General features: G+C 42.5%; 1 protein-coding gene across 6 annotated transcripts in view; it reads left to right on the top strand.

Annotated features, from left to right (window-relative positions):
* Positions 1 to 15,965, top strand: part of KCNT1 (potassium sodium-activated channel subfamily T member 1) — a 227,642-nt gene that overhangs the window by 185,095 nt on the left and 26,582 nt on the right. For all 6 annotated transcript variants that reach the window (XM_069108351.1, XM_069108356.1, XM_069108355.1 and 3 more), the window contains 4 exons: positions 1,090 to 1,328; positions 6,418 to 6,634; positions 11,942 to 12,047; positions 13,932 to 14,104. In XM_069108351.1, coding sequence (XP_068964452.1) covers positions 1,090 to 1,328; positions 6,418 to 6,634; positions 11,942 to 12,047; positions 13,932 to 14,104 — 735 coding nt within the window. The remainder of the gene's footprint in view (positions 1 to 1,089; positions 1,329 to 6,417; positions 6,635 to 11,941; positions 12,048 to 13,931; positions 14,105 to 15,965) is intronic.

Below are 15,965 nucleotides of genomic sequence, written 5' to 3'. Positions count from 1 at the left end.
CATTCTACCTGAGCAGAAACCCACAGCTTTAGGACTGATTTTTTTTTGGGGGGGGGGGGGGGGGGTGTTAGGAGTAGAAAGGGTATTTACCCCTCATCTGAGGCTAAATACCCTCTCCTCTCCCTCATTCTTGCTTCTTTTCTTACTCATCCCTTCCACTTTCCCTGATCTGAAACAGTGTTGAGAAGTGAGGAAGGGGAGGGGAAGCAAAGTTCAACCCATGGAATCATAGGATCATAGGTGAAAAAAATTTTAGAAATCATCTAGTCCAACCACTTTGCTTTATAGGTGAGGAAACTGAGGCCCAGAAGGTTAAGTGACTTGTCCAAGGTCATACAGGTAGTGAGCAGCAGAGTCAAGAATGGAACCCAGGTCCCCTGACACCAAATATAATGGGTTTTTTCCCCAAAGATTACATCTTAGATCCTGGAATCTTATAATATCAGAAATGGAAGACATTGTAGGGGATCATCTTGTCCAACCTGATCTTCACAGGAGGAAACTGAAGGCCAGAGAAAAGAAATAGCTTTGCCCTAGGACATATTGGAATTTAGTGGCAGAGCCAAGACTAGAAATTTTATCTCCTGACCTCTGTCCCATGTTTGCTCTGCTCTATGTGACATTTTTCCATCCACTTCAAGCCCCAGGGCCCTTCTACCATCACAAGAAGTGCCCTCAATTCACAGTCCAGGTACCCCGGGTTGAATCCCAGCATTGACATTTACAAACCTTAAATCACTATGTGGATGTTCTGCTGTTCTTGTCGTTATCATTACTTTGCTATTATTTCTATTATCTGGAAAATCCAGTCCTTCAGCTTTGACTAGAAAAAGCGTAAGTGGCTTATGGCCATGCAGCATAAAGAAAATAACTGTGTTCCTTTAAATGAGAATCTCTGAAAGAAAGAAAAGCTCCCTAAGGTTTTTTGTCTGTCCCTCAATTGGGACAATGAGTGCCAGCAATAGAGTTTTCCATTTTCAATCGAGTTTAGCATTTTGAGCCCCGCGGTAGAGAGGGGAGTGGGAATGGGAAAGCCAGTGCCCTCTTTATGAGGTTGGCCTTGAGTGCCTACTATTGTGTCTGCCCTAGATATGGTGTTTGCCTGATCGGGTTGAAGCGGGAGGAGAATAAAAGCATCTTGCTGAACCCAGGCCCACGGCACATCATGGCTGCTTCTGACACCTGCTTCTATATCAACATCACCAAGGAGGAGAACTCAGCCTTCATCTTCAAACAGGAAGAAAAGCAGAAGAGGCAGGGCTTCTCAGGGCGAGGCCTCTATGATGGACCCTCCCGGCTTCCAGTCCATAGCATCATTGCTTCCATGGGTGAGGGGACCCCCCCCCCCACTCCCAGAAGGAATTCCCTGAAGTCAGGGGCAGAAATGATCCTAAACTGGGCAAAACAGGTAGTCATATGCATGATGTGAGGCACAGAGCATTGAGAAGGCCCCCAGGTTCCCAGTTTGCTCTCCCACCCAATCTCCCACACTGTCTAAAACTTCACTATTGAGGATTTATTCTTTGGGTTGAGGCATAGCCAGTCTCTTGTTAAAATGCAAAGACCTCTAGGAAATCTCACAGATCAACTTTGTGTGACTAACGAGGGCAATTCCTACAGCTTAGTGCAATGGAAAAAAAAAATTCTATACTTGGAGTCAGAGATCTTGGCTCTACCACCTACTAGCTATGTGACCCTGGACAAGTCCCTTCACCTCCATACCTCTTGACCCTCAGTTTTGTCAGCTATAAAAGTGACGATAATGATTATGCCACTTAACATCACAAGTAAAACACTATTTAGATGTGAGCTATTATTATCATTAATTATTATATAATTATATTATATTAATTATCATCATTAATGAGCTATTAACCATTTGCATGAATGAGTAGAAAGATTATTTCTACCTAAGTGCAGCTTTATAGAAGAGGAAAGCCAGCATCGGTAAGTTCTAATGGGTGAATGAGGGGCAGAAGGGAGGCATCCAGAGCAGGAGATCTTGCTGGACAGGGCAGACAATAGTTGAGAGCCCTGAGCAGGCAGAATAAGTGTTCTTGGAGAGAAAGAAGAGAGATAAAGTAAAGTGAGAGAGCATGGAAGACATAATCGATTTTACACTTTTACTGAGAGCTGAACAAGCTGAATTCAATTTCAATTTCTTCTCACCTCTTTATCTCCATGGGTCCCTATTCAGTCCCCCAAAGGCCCTCATGATGCCAACCACCATCCAGAAAACAACATCCTTTCCTGACGCTAAACCACAGGCCTCAACCCACACAGAACTACAGGCACATCTGACTGCCATGATTAAGGCAGACAAACATGACAGGGGAATGTCCAGAAAAGGGCAACTAATGTGATCCCAAGATCCAGGAAAGGCCATGCAAGGACAGAGGAACTAGATAAAGTTTTCAGTGATGCAGTTGGGGAGAGGGCAAAATAAACATCTAGAAAACAGCAAAAGACACTGAAGTAATTGGGGGGGGGGGGGACTGGATTCTAGTACTGGCTTGACCAGTCACACTGTGTGACTTTGGGTGAATCACTTCCCCTCCATTTTCTCATCTTAAAAGAAGGTAATGTACTAGTCTCTGAGGTCTCCTCTAAGGACCTCTAAAGCTTCTCTAAGCTTAGTGTTTCTAGGAGTCTCTGATCATACAGGGAACAGAGAAGAAAGATTGTCTCATTCTCTAAATCCTAACTTACAGAAATGGAGCAAGTGGGAAGCCTTGAATGTTGGAATTGGACGTTTAAGACACAAAGAGTAAAACTTAGAGGGCCTTTCTCAGACCATGAGTATTAAGAGGTTCCAAATGAGTTCAGATCAATCTTAGAATTAGCAGAGGGTTAGGGTAGGACTGAGAATGTGCCAGATCGTCTGCTGGCCTGGCCAGAAGAGTTCCATTCTCCATAGGATTTTGCTCACTGTTGGTTTTGTCTAGTGGAAAGAACATAGGACTTGGAGTGTGGAATCTTCAAGTCTGGCCCTGACACTTCACAGCTGTGTGACCACAGGCAAGTCACTTTCCCTTTCTCTGAGCCTCAATTTTCTCATCTATAAAATGCTCTAGTTCTGCAGTTAGTATGGCTCAAGTGCCTTGGTGACTTTAAATTACTATGAATGTTCACCATTGCTGTCATTTTTGTTCTAGAATCTCCACTAAGGTCCTGCTCTGATATTACCTCATAGCATGGAAGTGACCCTCTGTTCTATGGGAATTCATTCTGAGAGGTTGTACCAACCTGGAAAGGCTCCATATAGGGGTCTAATGATAGCTATATGGTTGTCATCTGAGACCCTGCCGGGCTGAGTTTAGACCAAACTGGCCTCGTAATGATAGTTGGTCATAGCAACTCCTGAAGTCCTACTAAGCAGGAGAGAGGTCATAATCTGATCTGCATCACTGAAGGGAATATTACTACTAATAATGATGATAATTATAGCTAACATTTATATAGTTCTTTAGGATTTGCAAAGAGGTTTACATATCTCATTTGGTTCTCCCAACGTGAGAGAGGCCCCATTTAACAGATGAGCCTTGTGAGGATGAATGACTTATTCAGAGCCTTAGTAAGTGTTGGCAGGAGGGGGACAGGATTCAAGTTCCAGTCTTCCTGACTCCAAGATCACAAGTGACTGTATTATGGAAAGGAAAAAAAATTATTATGGGGGAGGAGAGGCTGAGTTCAATCCAAGGTAGACTGCATTGACCCTTCCTGCAAGCAGCCAGCCATCTCAGTTCAGGTAACTGATCAGAGGATATCATGTCCTCTGAAGACTGTTGTGGCCCACCACGTGTACACAGTGAAGAGTAGAAAGAATCTTTCTAAAGCCATCAAGTTGCATCCCTAGAGGAAAAAAAGAATGGAGAGGAGGGAAGAGCACCCATGCTTCGGAGAGCAGTTGCTATGAGGAATTACTCTTACTTCTAGCACCAGGATTTTGGAGTGGCTTGTGTATCAATGTTAAATCTTCACAGTTCTCCACATGTAGCTACAACAATCATTTCATGCATAGCAAGAACAATGTTGCAACTGCCTGTGGAGTTGGGTTTTGACAGTGAGTAAATAACAGGCCCAATCTGCAAAGTGGAGTCTGTTCGAAGGAGAAAAAAAAGTCATCAGTAATTTTTTAATGAGGAAAAAATGGAAGGACGTAGATTTAGTTTGTTTTGTTTATTTTCGGCTTCAAACTAAATGATTCTTCACAGGCATCAGAACAGAATCATAAAATATGAGAACTTAAAGGACCTTAGAGATCATCTCATGTTTGCATGTGCACACATACGCATGTGCTCACACACACACACACACACATACACACACACACACACATACACACCACTGGAAAGGAAACAGGCTCGAAGGAAAAATGACTTCCCTTGTTCACACAGTTCTTACATGGTAGAACAGGGACTGCTAACCCTAAGTCTAGGGTTCTTCCCCCTGCACCCCATCAACACCAATGAAGAGAATACCAGTCAATATTATCTTAACTATTAGCTTCTTTGCCCCCTCCTTTACAAACCCAACTATTTCCAAGCAGATCATAATATCATAGAAAATCAGAACTGAAAGGTCCATGAGAAATGGGGAAATTACAGTCCAGAAATGGGAAGTGACTTGCTCAAAGTCACACAGCAAGTCAGTGCCAAAATTGATAGAAGAAAGCAGGTCCTTCTATTCCTAGTGCAATGTTCTTCCTACTATACCAACATGGTTCTCCTATAGACAATGAAGGCCTTTGAGTAGTGGAGTAACCAGGTGAAACCCTGTGGGACAAAGATTAGTCTGGTGGTGGACAGCGTTCAAGAAGGACTGGAGTTGAGAGGGTAGAGCCTAGGGGCCACCAAGAAGGCTTTCGCCTCCTTCTTTTTTAGTACCTGAAAGAACATTGAGGGATAGAATTTCTTGCTATTAGATGGGCTCTATATGCCTCCTGGTCCAAGCCTGGATCCATGCTTGCTATCTCACTGCCCTCCTCCCCTCTAATACTTTATGTGCTTGTCAATATGGCCTGGAGCCATCAGCCCTTGGAACATAGGCAGGAGGGGAGCAGCTGCCCATGTTCTGCCCAAATTATGTGCACATTATACACAATTATGCCTCCCATCAGGGAGCTTCCCAAATTGGCTTCCAAGAAACAGACATGTGTCACACAGAGAGGGGCAGATTCTTCCATGGCAACGTTGGCCAGCAGCACCAGACCAGCTGCTTTCTGGGCTGAATGGACCCAGCCTTGGGACTGACCGCTGAGAAGTTGGCTCTCTGACTAGTTGAGTAGAATACAAGTCATTCTTTGGATAGATTGCATTGGAACAGTCACCCCAGGCCCTGTGCTATCTCCCCTCCCTCCCGTGCTATGGGGGCTAAGCAGGAACTTACAGAGGCATCAGGTGGTGTTTCCACCAGCAGGCTAAAGACTCCACAGTGACTTCTTCCCTGCCATCAGCAGGGCATTGGCACATCACTTGTGATTCTTCCCTTTTGTGTACATCTCTTCTATCCCAGGATGCCAATTCTAGAACTATAAGACTTAGAGCTAGCATGGCAAACAATTAGTTTAGGGCCATCATTGAACGGTTTCAGACACTGAGGCTCACCTAAAGAGGTTACGTTTATTGTCACCTGATCTCACCTTCCAAAACATAATGGGGAGGGACAAATAGCCAGAGTGTAACTCTGGACTCTGGATCTGTGACTTCAAGGCAGAGTCCTGGCTGGAAAATTAGATAAATCCATTCTTGCCAAGGGACTAATGACAAAAGTCCAAGGGGCCTGCTTACCTGACCAAGGGGGACTTATCCCAACCCCAGGCTGCCACCTGCAGGTTGAAGGAAAGAAAAGGTAATAATTTGGGATGTAAGAAGTTTAAATGAACCATGGAACAAATAACCCTCACTGAATCCATGGTAAAATTTAGTCCTGAATCTGGTTACCAGTATCCCATTCTTTCTTCCCACTCCGCCCTTTATATTTACCTCACCACAATATTAAATGACAAAGGATTTTGTAATGAGGTCCTTTGGGTATTATAGTAGTTCATTCCCCTTGGCTGGGGTCTAAGACAGATCCAACCCACAAAATTTTGCACCAGCAGAGAGAATGTTATAGTGATAATCCAGGAAACTTACAGTAAAAAGGACAAAACTCTTCTTTCTGAGAAATTTCCAGATCCTCATTAGGATTCAGTCTATAGCTAGAGAGAAAGGCCAGTGTGTGTGGCCAGGAAATAGATCTTTTTATTTGGGGTAAATGAAGTCTGAAAAGAGTGAAGTTGGGATCTAGGGAGCAGGATCTGTGTGGATTCATCTGGGAGTGCTGATGGACATGACAAGGGATGAGGGGGAACAAGGAAAGCCCTATTACAGCACTCTGTGGCCAGTGGGTTAGTTTTTTTCCCCTTCTTTCCAGGTACAGTGGCCATGGATTTGCAGAGCACTGATTGCCGGCCCCCGAATAGCAGCAAACTCGCACTGCCCACAGAAAATGGCTCTAGCAGCCGCAGACCTAGCATCGCCCCAGTGCTGGAACTAGCCGACAGCTCTTCCCTCCTCCCCTGTGACCTCCTCAGTGACCAGTCAGAGGATGAGATGACCCCATCTGACGATGAGGGACTTACCGTGGTAGAGTAAGTGTGGCAGTTACCCCAGAGGCCACCCACTGAAGTTCAGTCTACATCTGAAGACCTCCCTGTAATTAACTAGACTCTCCATTAAGCTAGATGTCATGTCATTAACTGAGCTGCCTCTGGTGTTGCTTCTGTAAACACAGTCATTGATGAAAGTCCCACTCATTGTAAAGAAGAAAAATGGGTTAATTGTTAATTGTGAATTTTTTTTCCTCCAAATTAATCTTGAATTTAAGAGACACTAAGTATCTTTTTTTAAGTGTCTTTGAGACATAGAAACCATAGGCAAAAAGGAAAGACAATCATGAGCCATATATATTTAGAATTGGGGGAAGTGGGGGAGAATTGAGATGAAGAGTTAGGAAAAACATAAAATGTCTGAGCCATGGAAGAGGCATTTCAGATTTTATGAGGCTGACTGCAAGTCAGGGTTCAGTTGTGTTGCAGTTTATCATGGAGAAAAAAAAAAAAGAAAGTTCTTCCTTCCGAGGGCAGTGAGGGAGAGTGAGTGATTAAATGGTTGTAATAAATGCTGAGTAAAAACAGTACATAGAATTTACAGCTGAAAGAGACGTTTTTGTTGTTGCTGTTCAGTCACATCCAACTCTTTGGGACCCCATTTGGGGTTTTCTTGACAAAGATACTGGAATAGTTTGCCACTGCCTTCTCCAGCTCATTTTACAGATGAGGAAACTGAGGCAAACAAGGTTAAGTGATTTGCCCAGAATCACACAGTTAGTTAAGTGTCTGAGACGAGATTTGAATTCAGGAAGAGAAGTCTTCTTGACTCTATCCTAGAGGCTGGGAAACCATCAGCTGTGCCCCTAGCTGCCCTGGGATCACTCAGATCCTCCTGGCTTCAGGGCTGGCTTCTGTCTGCTCCACCCATCATATCAAACTCAAATAGAAACAGGGCCACTAAATCATACAGAAGGATTCCTGTGGGCCACATACTGATTTAGAAAACCACATAGAAATATAATCCATGTTCTATTTTGTTAAATGTTTCCCAATTACATTTTAATCTGGTTCTAATGCACTGGGGAGTATTGGGGGCCACATATGTGTCTCATATGTCTGTTCTACACCTTGGCTACATGGTCCTTGCTCTAGATTAATCTATTTTCTAGGTAACTGGTTGCCATCCTTTCTTTAGTTGTCCAAACAGAAACATTTTGTATCTGTTACGCTATCCTCCCTTCCTTTAAGATAAGTAACAGTCATTATCTCTTAAAACTGTATAGAGTTTTCTGTTTCTCCAAGTATTCATACTGATGAGCTCATTTGACTCAGAGTCCAATGCTAGTCTAACAGAAACATAAAAATGGGAACTGAGAGAGCCAAATGACTGGTCAAGTCCAGGGGCAAACAGCAGAGCCCAGATTCAAATTCAGATCCATGGATTCCAAATTCCAAATCCACTCACCCAGTGCTGCAGAAGAAATTACTCTATTTAGGATCACCAGAATTTAGGCCTGGAAGGGACCTTAGGGAGCAGCTAATCCATCCCTCTCATTTTACAGATGTGGAAATTGAGGCATAAGAGAGGAATTGCTTTTCTCAAGGTCACAGAGGCAGGAAATATCAGAGCCATGATTTGATCCCAATTTTTCTGACTCTAGGATCCATTGCTAGAACACTGAGCCCAGAGTCAGTAAGATGTGAATTTAAATCCTGCCTTAGACACTCACTGTGTGACCCTGGGAAAGTCACTTAACCTTGTTTGCCTCAGTTTCCTCATATGTAAAATAAGCTGGAGAAGGAAATGGCGAACTACTCCAGTATCTTTGTCAAGAAAACCCCAAGTGGGGTCAAAAAGACTTGAAGATGAAACAACTGAACAACAAAGACCCATTGCTTTCTCACTCTCTCTTAAAGTTGTATCCCTGCTGAAAAGTAAAATAAATTTGAGAGTTCCCCAAATACATGTCCATTTTGCTAATAACAGAGCACTAGCTAATGTTCACGGGAGGGAGAAGAGTTAGCAAATTCATGAGTGGGGGGAGGAGAGAGGAGAAGGCCATGTTTACACTTCTCTTTATGATGAAGAATTATCATTTGTTAGTCTAAGTAGTACACTGTGTTTTGATTACAAGAGTCAGCAAAGGAAAGTGTTGGCTGTGTCAGGGTTCCTGCTGGAAAATGCAAGATGTAAGAAATTCAAACACATTTTCATTGACTCGTGGTCACACCATAGGTGTGCCTGCTTAAAACAAACAAATGATTAGCCTCAACCACAGAATTGTATTTGTGATCTTTATTCATGAATTTGCTCTTATTTTTTCCTTCTGGAGAAGTAACTTTGTTATTAGTTGAAAAATATTTGTGACTTATGTTTGTGAAAACTATTTGTGAGCCTTAAAGGAAGCTAAGTTTTCTAAAACACAAAAGTGAAGAGGAAACATTCCAGGCATGAGGTGGCCTGCTCAAAGATACAGAAGTGAGAGATGGCATGTCGAGCTTCGGGGAACAGCAAATGCTGTGTTTGTCTGGAACAGAGCGTGGGAAGGACAGTAATATGAAATAAGTCTGAAGAAGCAGACTGAAGCTAGACAGAGAAGAGCTTTCAAGACCAAAGTAAAGAGTTTATATTTTATCCTATAAATATAATAGGATATTAGGATATAAATATAATAGGCAATGGGGAGCCACTGAAGATTCTCTAGTAGGAGACTGACTTGGCTAGACCTATTCTTTTTTTTTTTCTTAAGCAATCAGGGTTAAATAACTTGCTCAAGTTTACACGGCCAGTTATTTCTGGGTGTGGTGCTAAGTATCACAGCCCGGATTTGATCCCAGGTCATCCCGACTCTGGGGCCAGTGCTCTTACTTGCTATGCTACCTGGCCTCCCCTAGACCTATTCTTAAGAAAGATTATTTGGGCAGCTATTTATAAAGACTATAAACTTTCACTTTGGTTATATTCATTATAATTTAATTAACAAGCATTTATGGAGTACCTGATATGTGCCCAGCCTTATGCCATTATTTAGGAAGACAAAAGAGAAGCTATCATTCCTGCCCACAAAGAATTCCTTGTCTAGTGGAAATTTGGCATAGTAAAAAGAGTTCTCAATTTGGAGTCAGAAAATCTCATGAGGACACCTCAGAGCCATTCTGTCACTCCTCATCTTTAAAATGGGGATAATAGGGGTTAGCTAGGTGGTATAATGAATAGAGCACCAACCTGGGAGTCAGAAGGACCTGAGTTCAAATGCAGCCTCAGACACTTAACACATATTGGCTGTGTGACCTTGGGCAAGTCACTTTACCCCAATTGCCCTGCCTTCCCCCCTCCAAAAAGACAAAAAAAAAATGCGGATAATATTTACTTGTGATTCTGACTTTGCAAGATTTCTGGGAGGAGAGCATGTTATAAGCCTTGAAGTACAACAAAAATGTCAGTCACTGCTATTGCTATGGCTATAGAAATTAGAAGACCATCTAGTTCAGTCCCCTCATTTGACAGAAAAGTAAACTGAGGCCCAAGGAGAAGCAGTGAGTTGGGGGCAGCCACAGAGTCACAATATAACAAGAACGGAGTAAGTGGGCTGGAAGGGTAGAGTTAAATGTATTTGTTGACTATAGGATTTCAGAAAAATGAGAGATCAATGCGGGCTTGAGTAGCTAAGGTCAGTTTCATGAAAAGTATGGGATGGGTGCTTCCAGCCTACAGGAAGGAAGAGTTTAGATGGATACACAAGAATCCATTTTCCTTTGTGTTGCTTTCATATCCATCAGCCTTCACTGAGCCTCAGGTGCACTCCACTGGTGCTATGGGAGAGATAAGTTCCCTACCTTCAAGGGTTTCACTTGAGTTCACTCAAATCTGTGCCCCTCCCTGTACTGGATTACTGAATTTCCACACATTAAAAAAAGTTTGCCAGCCCTCCATTTCTTTTCCAGTTCCCTTTAGGCTCCCAGCCAAAGAAAGAATAGGAAAGAAAGTTCCCCTGTTCCCACTAGATTGAGTCAGACACCAAGAAGGTGGGGAATTCTGCTCCCTTCCTCCCCCTCCTCTTTGCATCCTATGTTAGCATCCAAAAAAACCAAAAACAAACCCAAAAAAATCTTTGATTTTCCCAGCACAGTATTACCAGGGACCAAAGCTGTTCTATGATGTTGGGATGCCCTCTTGTGGCTACTTGGGCCCACAGTTTTGTTTTAGATGGCAGGGTGAGCCAAGTCCTTTTCAATTCCTGCCCCACCTTCCAGCTCCTAAGCATGGGTTCCTGAAAGCCTTATTTTCTGCCACTTTCCAGCATAAACCCTCCACGATAGCCAGGTCTTCTTGTCCCTATCCCACCAAACACAAACCATATGAGATCCCACCTTTCTTCTTGGAATTCCCTGTCTTCTCCTCTTCCCTTTTTTAAATCTGCCCCTCTTTCAAGGCCTACCCTCAATTCCTTGAGAAGGAATCAAGCATTCCCTGCGTACTCCATAATTATCTCTAACTTTTTCAGAATTTTTGTAGTACTTATAGAATAAGTCTTAGGGCTGGGAAGAATCCTAGAGCTCATTCTCTCTAACCCCCTAATTTTACAGATGAGGAAACTGAGGCTTAGAGAAGTTATATAACTCATTGTCTGAAATAGTCTTATACTAGATTTGCTGCTTTGTAATATTCTTCCACTCTTTTACAGATCATGGTCTTCTAAACTACATTAAATGATCTCTGAGATCTCTTCTGACTCTCAAATTCTAAATATCTCTAAATCTATCAGAACCAATTCTCCTTTAGAGCAGGGACAATGACACATTAATCAGCCAATCAATAGGAATTTAGTAAATGCCTGTTATGTGACAGACACTACGCTGGGCACTGGGGATATAATACAAAAAATGAAATAGGCATATTTCTTGGGATATATACATATATATACATGTATATATAACATATATACATGTATATAAAATAATTTTGAAAGGAAATGCCTTAACAGTTGGGAGGAATCAGGAAAGATTTACTGCAGAATATGGTACCTGAACAAAGTCTTAGGGACACCAGAAATTCCAAGAGGTGGAGATGACAGGGGGATGCACGGCAGCCATATAGCATACAACCAGTCAAAGCAACCAAATGGCAATGGAGTATAATGTGGGCAGAACCATATGGCTGAATTAAAGAGTTCATGGATGGAAACAGGGTGTAAGATGACTGGAAAGGTGGGAAGGTACCAACCAGTATGGGGCTAGCCAGGCACATAGCTGTTGAATAAACAGTTGTTACCCAACCTCTGAGTAATGTAATAGAACAAGGAGATCATATATTTGATACCTGAAACTGGACTTCCTCTGTTCCAGGTATGTAAAAGGCTACCCTCCCAACTCACCATATATTGGGAGCTCTCCTACCCTGTGCCACCTGCTCCCTGTGAAAGCTCCTTTCTGCTGCCTGAGATTAGATAAGGTAAGAGGGCATCAGGTAAGTCTCCTTCAGCCCAAGGCTCAAGATGACCTAATAATATCACCTGTTGATACTATCTGATGTCTCTAACACTCTCCATAGCCAGCTACTCAGCAGGAGATAATTAAACCAGATTTCACTACCTACCTAAGTCTGCAAAAGGATGGATTACAAGCAAGTACACCCCCAATCTGTTGCCTACATGTAAGAAGCTAAAAGATGTGACCCACTAATATTGGTTAGAGCCTTATGGCTTTGCCAAAGGCCAGATTGAGCTGTTTAGTCTTCATTTTACATTATTTAAGATCACTTTCTGACACAGGGTCAAGCATTCAGTTAGTTACCCAACCCTATGGAGTCAGCACCCATTGTGTTTCTATTCTCTTTTCTGATAGGTGATACTCTCTGTCCTTGTTATGAAAGCGAGAATTCTGAACATAACTCAGGATACCTTCTATAACAGGTCTTCATAATGGGGCTCTGTTAGTTTGCCTTAAGTGTTGTAAATTCCCAGGATGTCACATATGTACATTATTTGGTCCAAAGCCAAGTACATATGTACATGTGCATGAGATAATGTATTCAACCTCCCCTACATTCCTAGTCCAATGCCTCATCATGGCACAGAAGGGAGCCCTCAAAGGCCATGCCAGTGCAGCACAGAGTTTGACAGATGCAACTGAACTTGGAAGATTTTGAGCATGAGCCCAATGACAGATTCTATCATCCAATGACCAATCTTGCTAAGTTCAGAGAGGCTCATACCCACTTTGACCACAGAATTTAAAATGTTAACTATCTCATCTACTAAGTGGTAGAGGGTTTATGATCTGTGTCAACAGAGAAACATCCACATGGACAAAAAACATAGATCTTTAAATACTGAAGTAATGTATGTAAGGAACTTTGTAAACCTCCAGTTGCTAAAGAACATGTGTGAGTTAATATTGTTGTTGTTATATAGAAATACAGAATTTGAAAGTTGGAAAGGACCTCAGAGGTCATACAGTCAGTCAATAGACATTTATTAAGCTCCAGTCACTGTGCTAAGCCCTGGAGATACAAAATGAGGAAAAACAGTCTCCCCCTTCAAGGAGCTTACAATCTAATGAAGGGGCTCACCAGCCAATGAAAAGAACCTACATGAAAGGAATCCCCACTATAACATACCTGACACATATTCAGCCTTGCTTGAAGACTTCCAAGCAAGTTCCCCCAAGGGAGGGATCCTACCACCTCTCAAGGCAACCCATTGGTAGAAAGTTTTTTTCCTGACTTCAACCTTCAATTTTCCACTTTAAAGTTTCCACCCACTGCTCCTGCTTCTGCCCACTGGAGTCAAAAAGAACAAAGCTAATCCCTCTTCCACATGACAGTTCTTCAGCTACTTAATGACAGCTATCATCACCTCTGCGTCTTCTCCAGACTAACTCATTCTCATGTCCCATGGACTCAAGGCCCTTTGCCAGCCCGTATGTTTTATTTCCTCCAATAGAATGATCTCTATTCCACAGTTACATACACACACAGAGAGGCCTCTTCCCTTTTAGAAAGCCAGTACTAACCCAAAGGCTGACATTTTTCCCAAAAAGGGCAATGATCTAGACAAAGACCTAACTCTGTTTCTTTTCTAGAATATAACATGGCATCCCAAAATAGAAAAGTGAATGAAACTTTGAGCAACTCTGTTCTCCAGATGCTATCACCATATAAGTTACAAATAGAACATAGACTGTCTATATATTAGTTCTCAGGATGCTATTTTCGATCAGGAGAGTAGCCAACACATTGACTGACTCTATCCGTCCTCTGGGTGTTTCTTCCATATGGAGTGGTAACAGAAACACTGACTGACAGATCTGTTCTCTGGATCTTGTCTCCATCCAGGGCTGCAAGCACAACAGTTACGAAGATGCTAAGGCCTATGGCTTTAAGAACAAATTGATCATAGTTTCTGCAGAGACCGCTGGGAATGGGTTATATAACTTCATCGTTCCACTCCGGGCATATTACAGATCTAGGAAGGAGCTAAATCCAATAGTTTTGCTTCTAGACAATAAGTAAGTATACTGACAATCTGTTCCTTTTGTGTGATGAACCAAAAAAGAAAGGACCCACTAATATCAGCTGGGTTTTTCTGGCTTTGACTAAGACAGGATTGAGTTAGATTAATCTATTAAAGATCATGTTCTACCCCAGGTAGAGTGGAGTGGCCCAACACTATGAATTCAGCCCCTTCCCATGTTGGCAGAGCTTTTTGTCATTTTATCATTGAGGATTATCTCCCAGTGCCTAGACATGTCCTACACTCTCATCCTCTCAATACAACTTAAATTCAACTCCTCTCCCTTTGTCAGACTTTTGAAATCCTGATCATTCTTCAACAATCCTAGAAAAAAGCTTCTGGCAATGTTATAATGGGATGATATATTAATACAGCATTCTTGACTCTCCCTGTCTACCCTTTCGTCAACAGGGCATAGGCTCTGGATTGGGTTTCCAGAGGTGGAACAGGAATGGATCAGGCCATTCCAGGCTTTCCTAAACCTAAGGAATAGATTTGTTCTAGGGGGTAAGTTACTTAGGGAGTCAGTTCTATGACCAGGGAATAGAGCAAAGATAATAGGCCTAGAACTGGTTCATTTGGGGATGGAAAAGCAGTTAGTTTAGGGGATAGTGTCATTGCAAATGTTGAAGTAAAGCTTAAATGTTCAACAGGGATGTTGTAGAAGATGAACAGAAAACATTGGGAAGGTACTAAGAGTTTCAGGAGTGCTAGAGCTCAGGAGGAGTTGAGGCAGTTGTGAACCACAGGGATCCAGACTAGAACTAAGATCAAAAAAACTCTCAGCTAAGGAAACTCCTGCCAATACAGGTCAGTCCATTCTCTGCAACTTTTGGACTTAAAGAGTTGCCTAGAGCTTTAAGAGGTTAAGCGACTTGCCTGGGGTCACCTATGTTACCAGAAGGAAGACCTGAACCCAGGTCTTCCTTTCCTTGAGGCCAGCTCTGTATCCACTATACAACACTGCTCAGGGGATGCTAATGACCACAAAAGGGACTTTTCTAGAAAGCCACATTGTGGGGGAGAAGGAAGGAGGTTCCAAAAAAATGATAATCAACATTGGGGAGAAAGCAAAACTACTCAACTTTGTAGTCCACTTCTGTTTTCCCTGTCAAAGAGAATGATCTTGGCCTTGGGAAGGATAGAACAAAAACAGCTGAAACCCATGGCAAGTAAAGACAGTAAGAGAACAGACAGATAGTAGTAGATAGGCTATAGTAGGGGCCTCTATCTACTAGAGACCTCCCCTCTGGCCGACACTGAAACATTCAAGGGTCCTGTGGGGGCCAGTCATTCGACCAAGCGAGAATCCATTCTACTACATACTGTCTTCTAGCTCTCACCTTTCCATTTTGTCCATATAGACTACTACTGAGAGTAGTCTTGGCGAGGTCAACCCCCTAGGCTTGGATGAGCCAAGGCACTGAAAGAAATAGTGGGCGTGATGGCCACACATGACAATGATAATGATAATAGCTGGCATTAATGCCATGCTTTTTTAAGGGCTGCTAAATGCTTTACATACAAATAGATGATACAGTGGATACAGCTCTGGGCCTGGAGTCAGGAAGATCTGAGTTCAAATCTGGCTTCCACTTACTAGCTGGGTGACCATGGGCAAGTTAAAGAACCTGTCTGCCCCAGTTTCTTCAACTGTAGAACTGGGGATAATAATGAAATGTAGATAATGACAGCACTTACCACAGGGTTGTTGTGAGGATCAAATGAGATAATATTTACAAATGAGACATTTATAAAGTATCTGGCATATATTAGTTAATATTATACAGTGACTGGTACACACTAGGTGCTTAATAAATGTTTATTTCCTTCCTTCTTTATCATATTTGATCCTC

Source organism: Petaurus breviceps, unplaced genomic scaffold (assembly GCF_028583685.1).
Source record: "Petaurus breviceps papuanus isolate PSGF00001 unplaced genomic scaffold, PetGlider_PUasm1.0 90383, whole genome shotgun sequence".
NCBI classification, from domain to species: Eukaryota; Metazoa; Chordata; class Mammalia; order Diprotodontia; family Petauridae; genus Petaurus; species Petaurus breviceps.
This window is presented reverse-complemented; position numbering and strand designations above follow the sequence as displayed.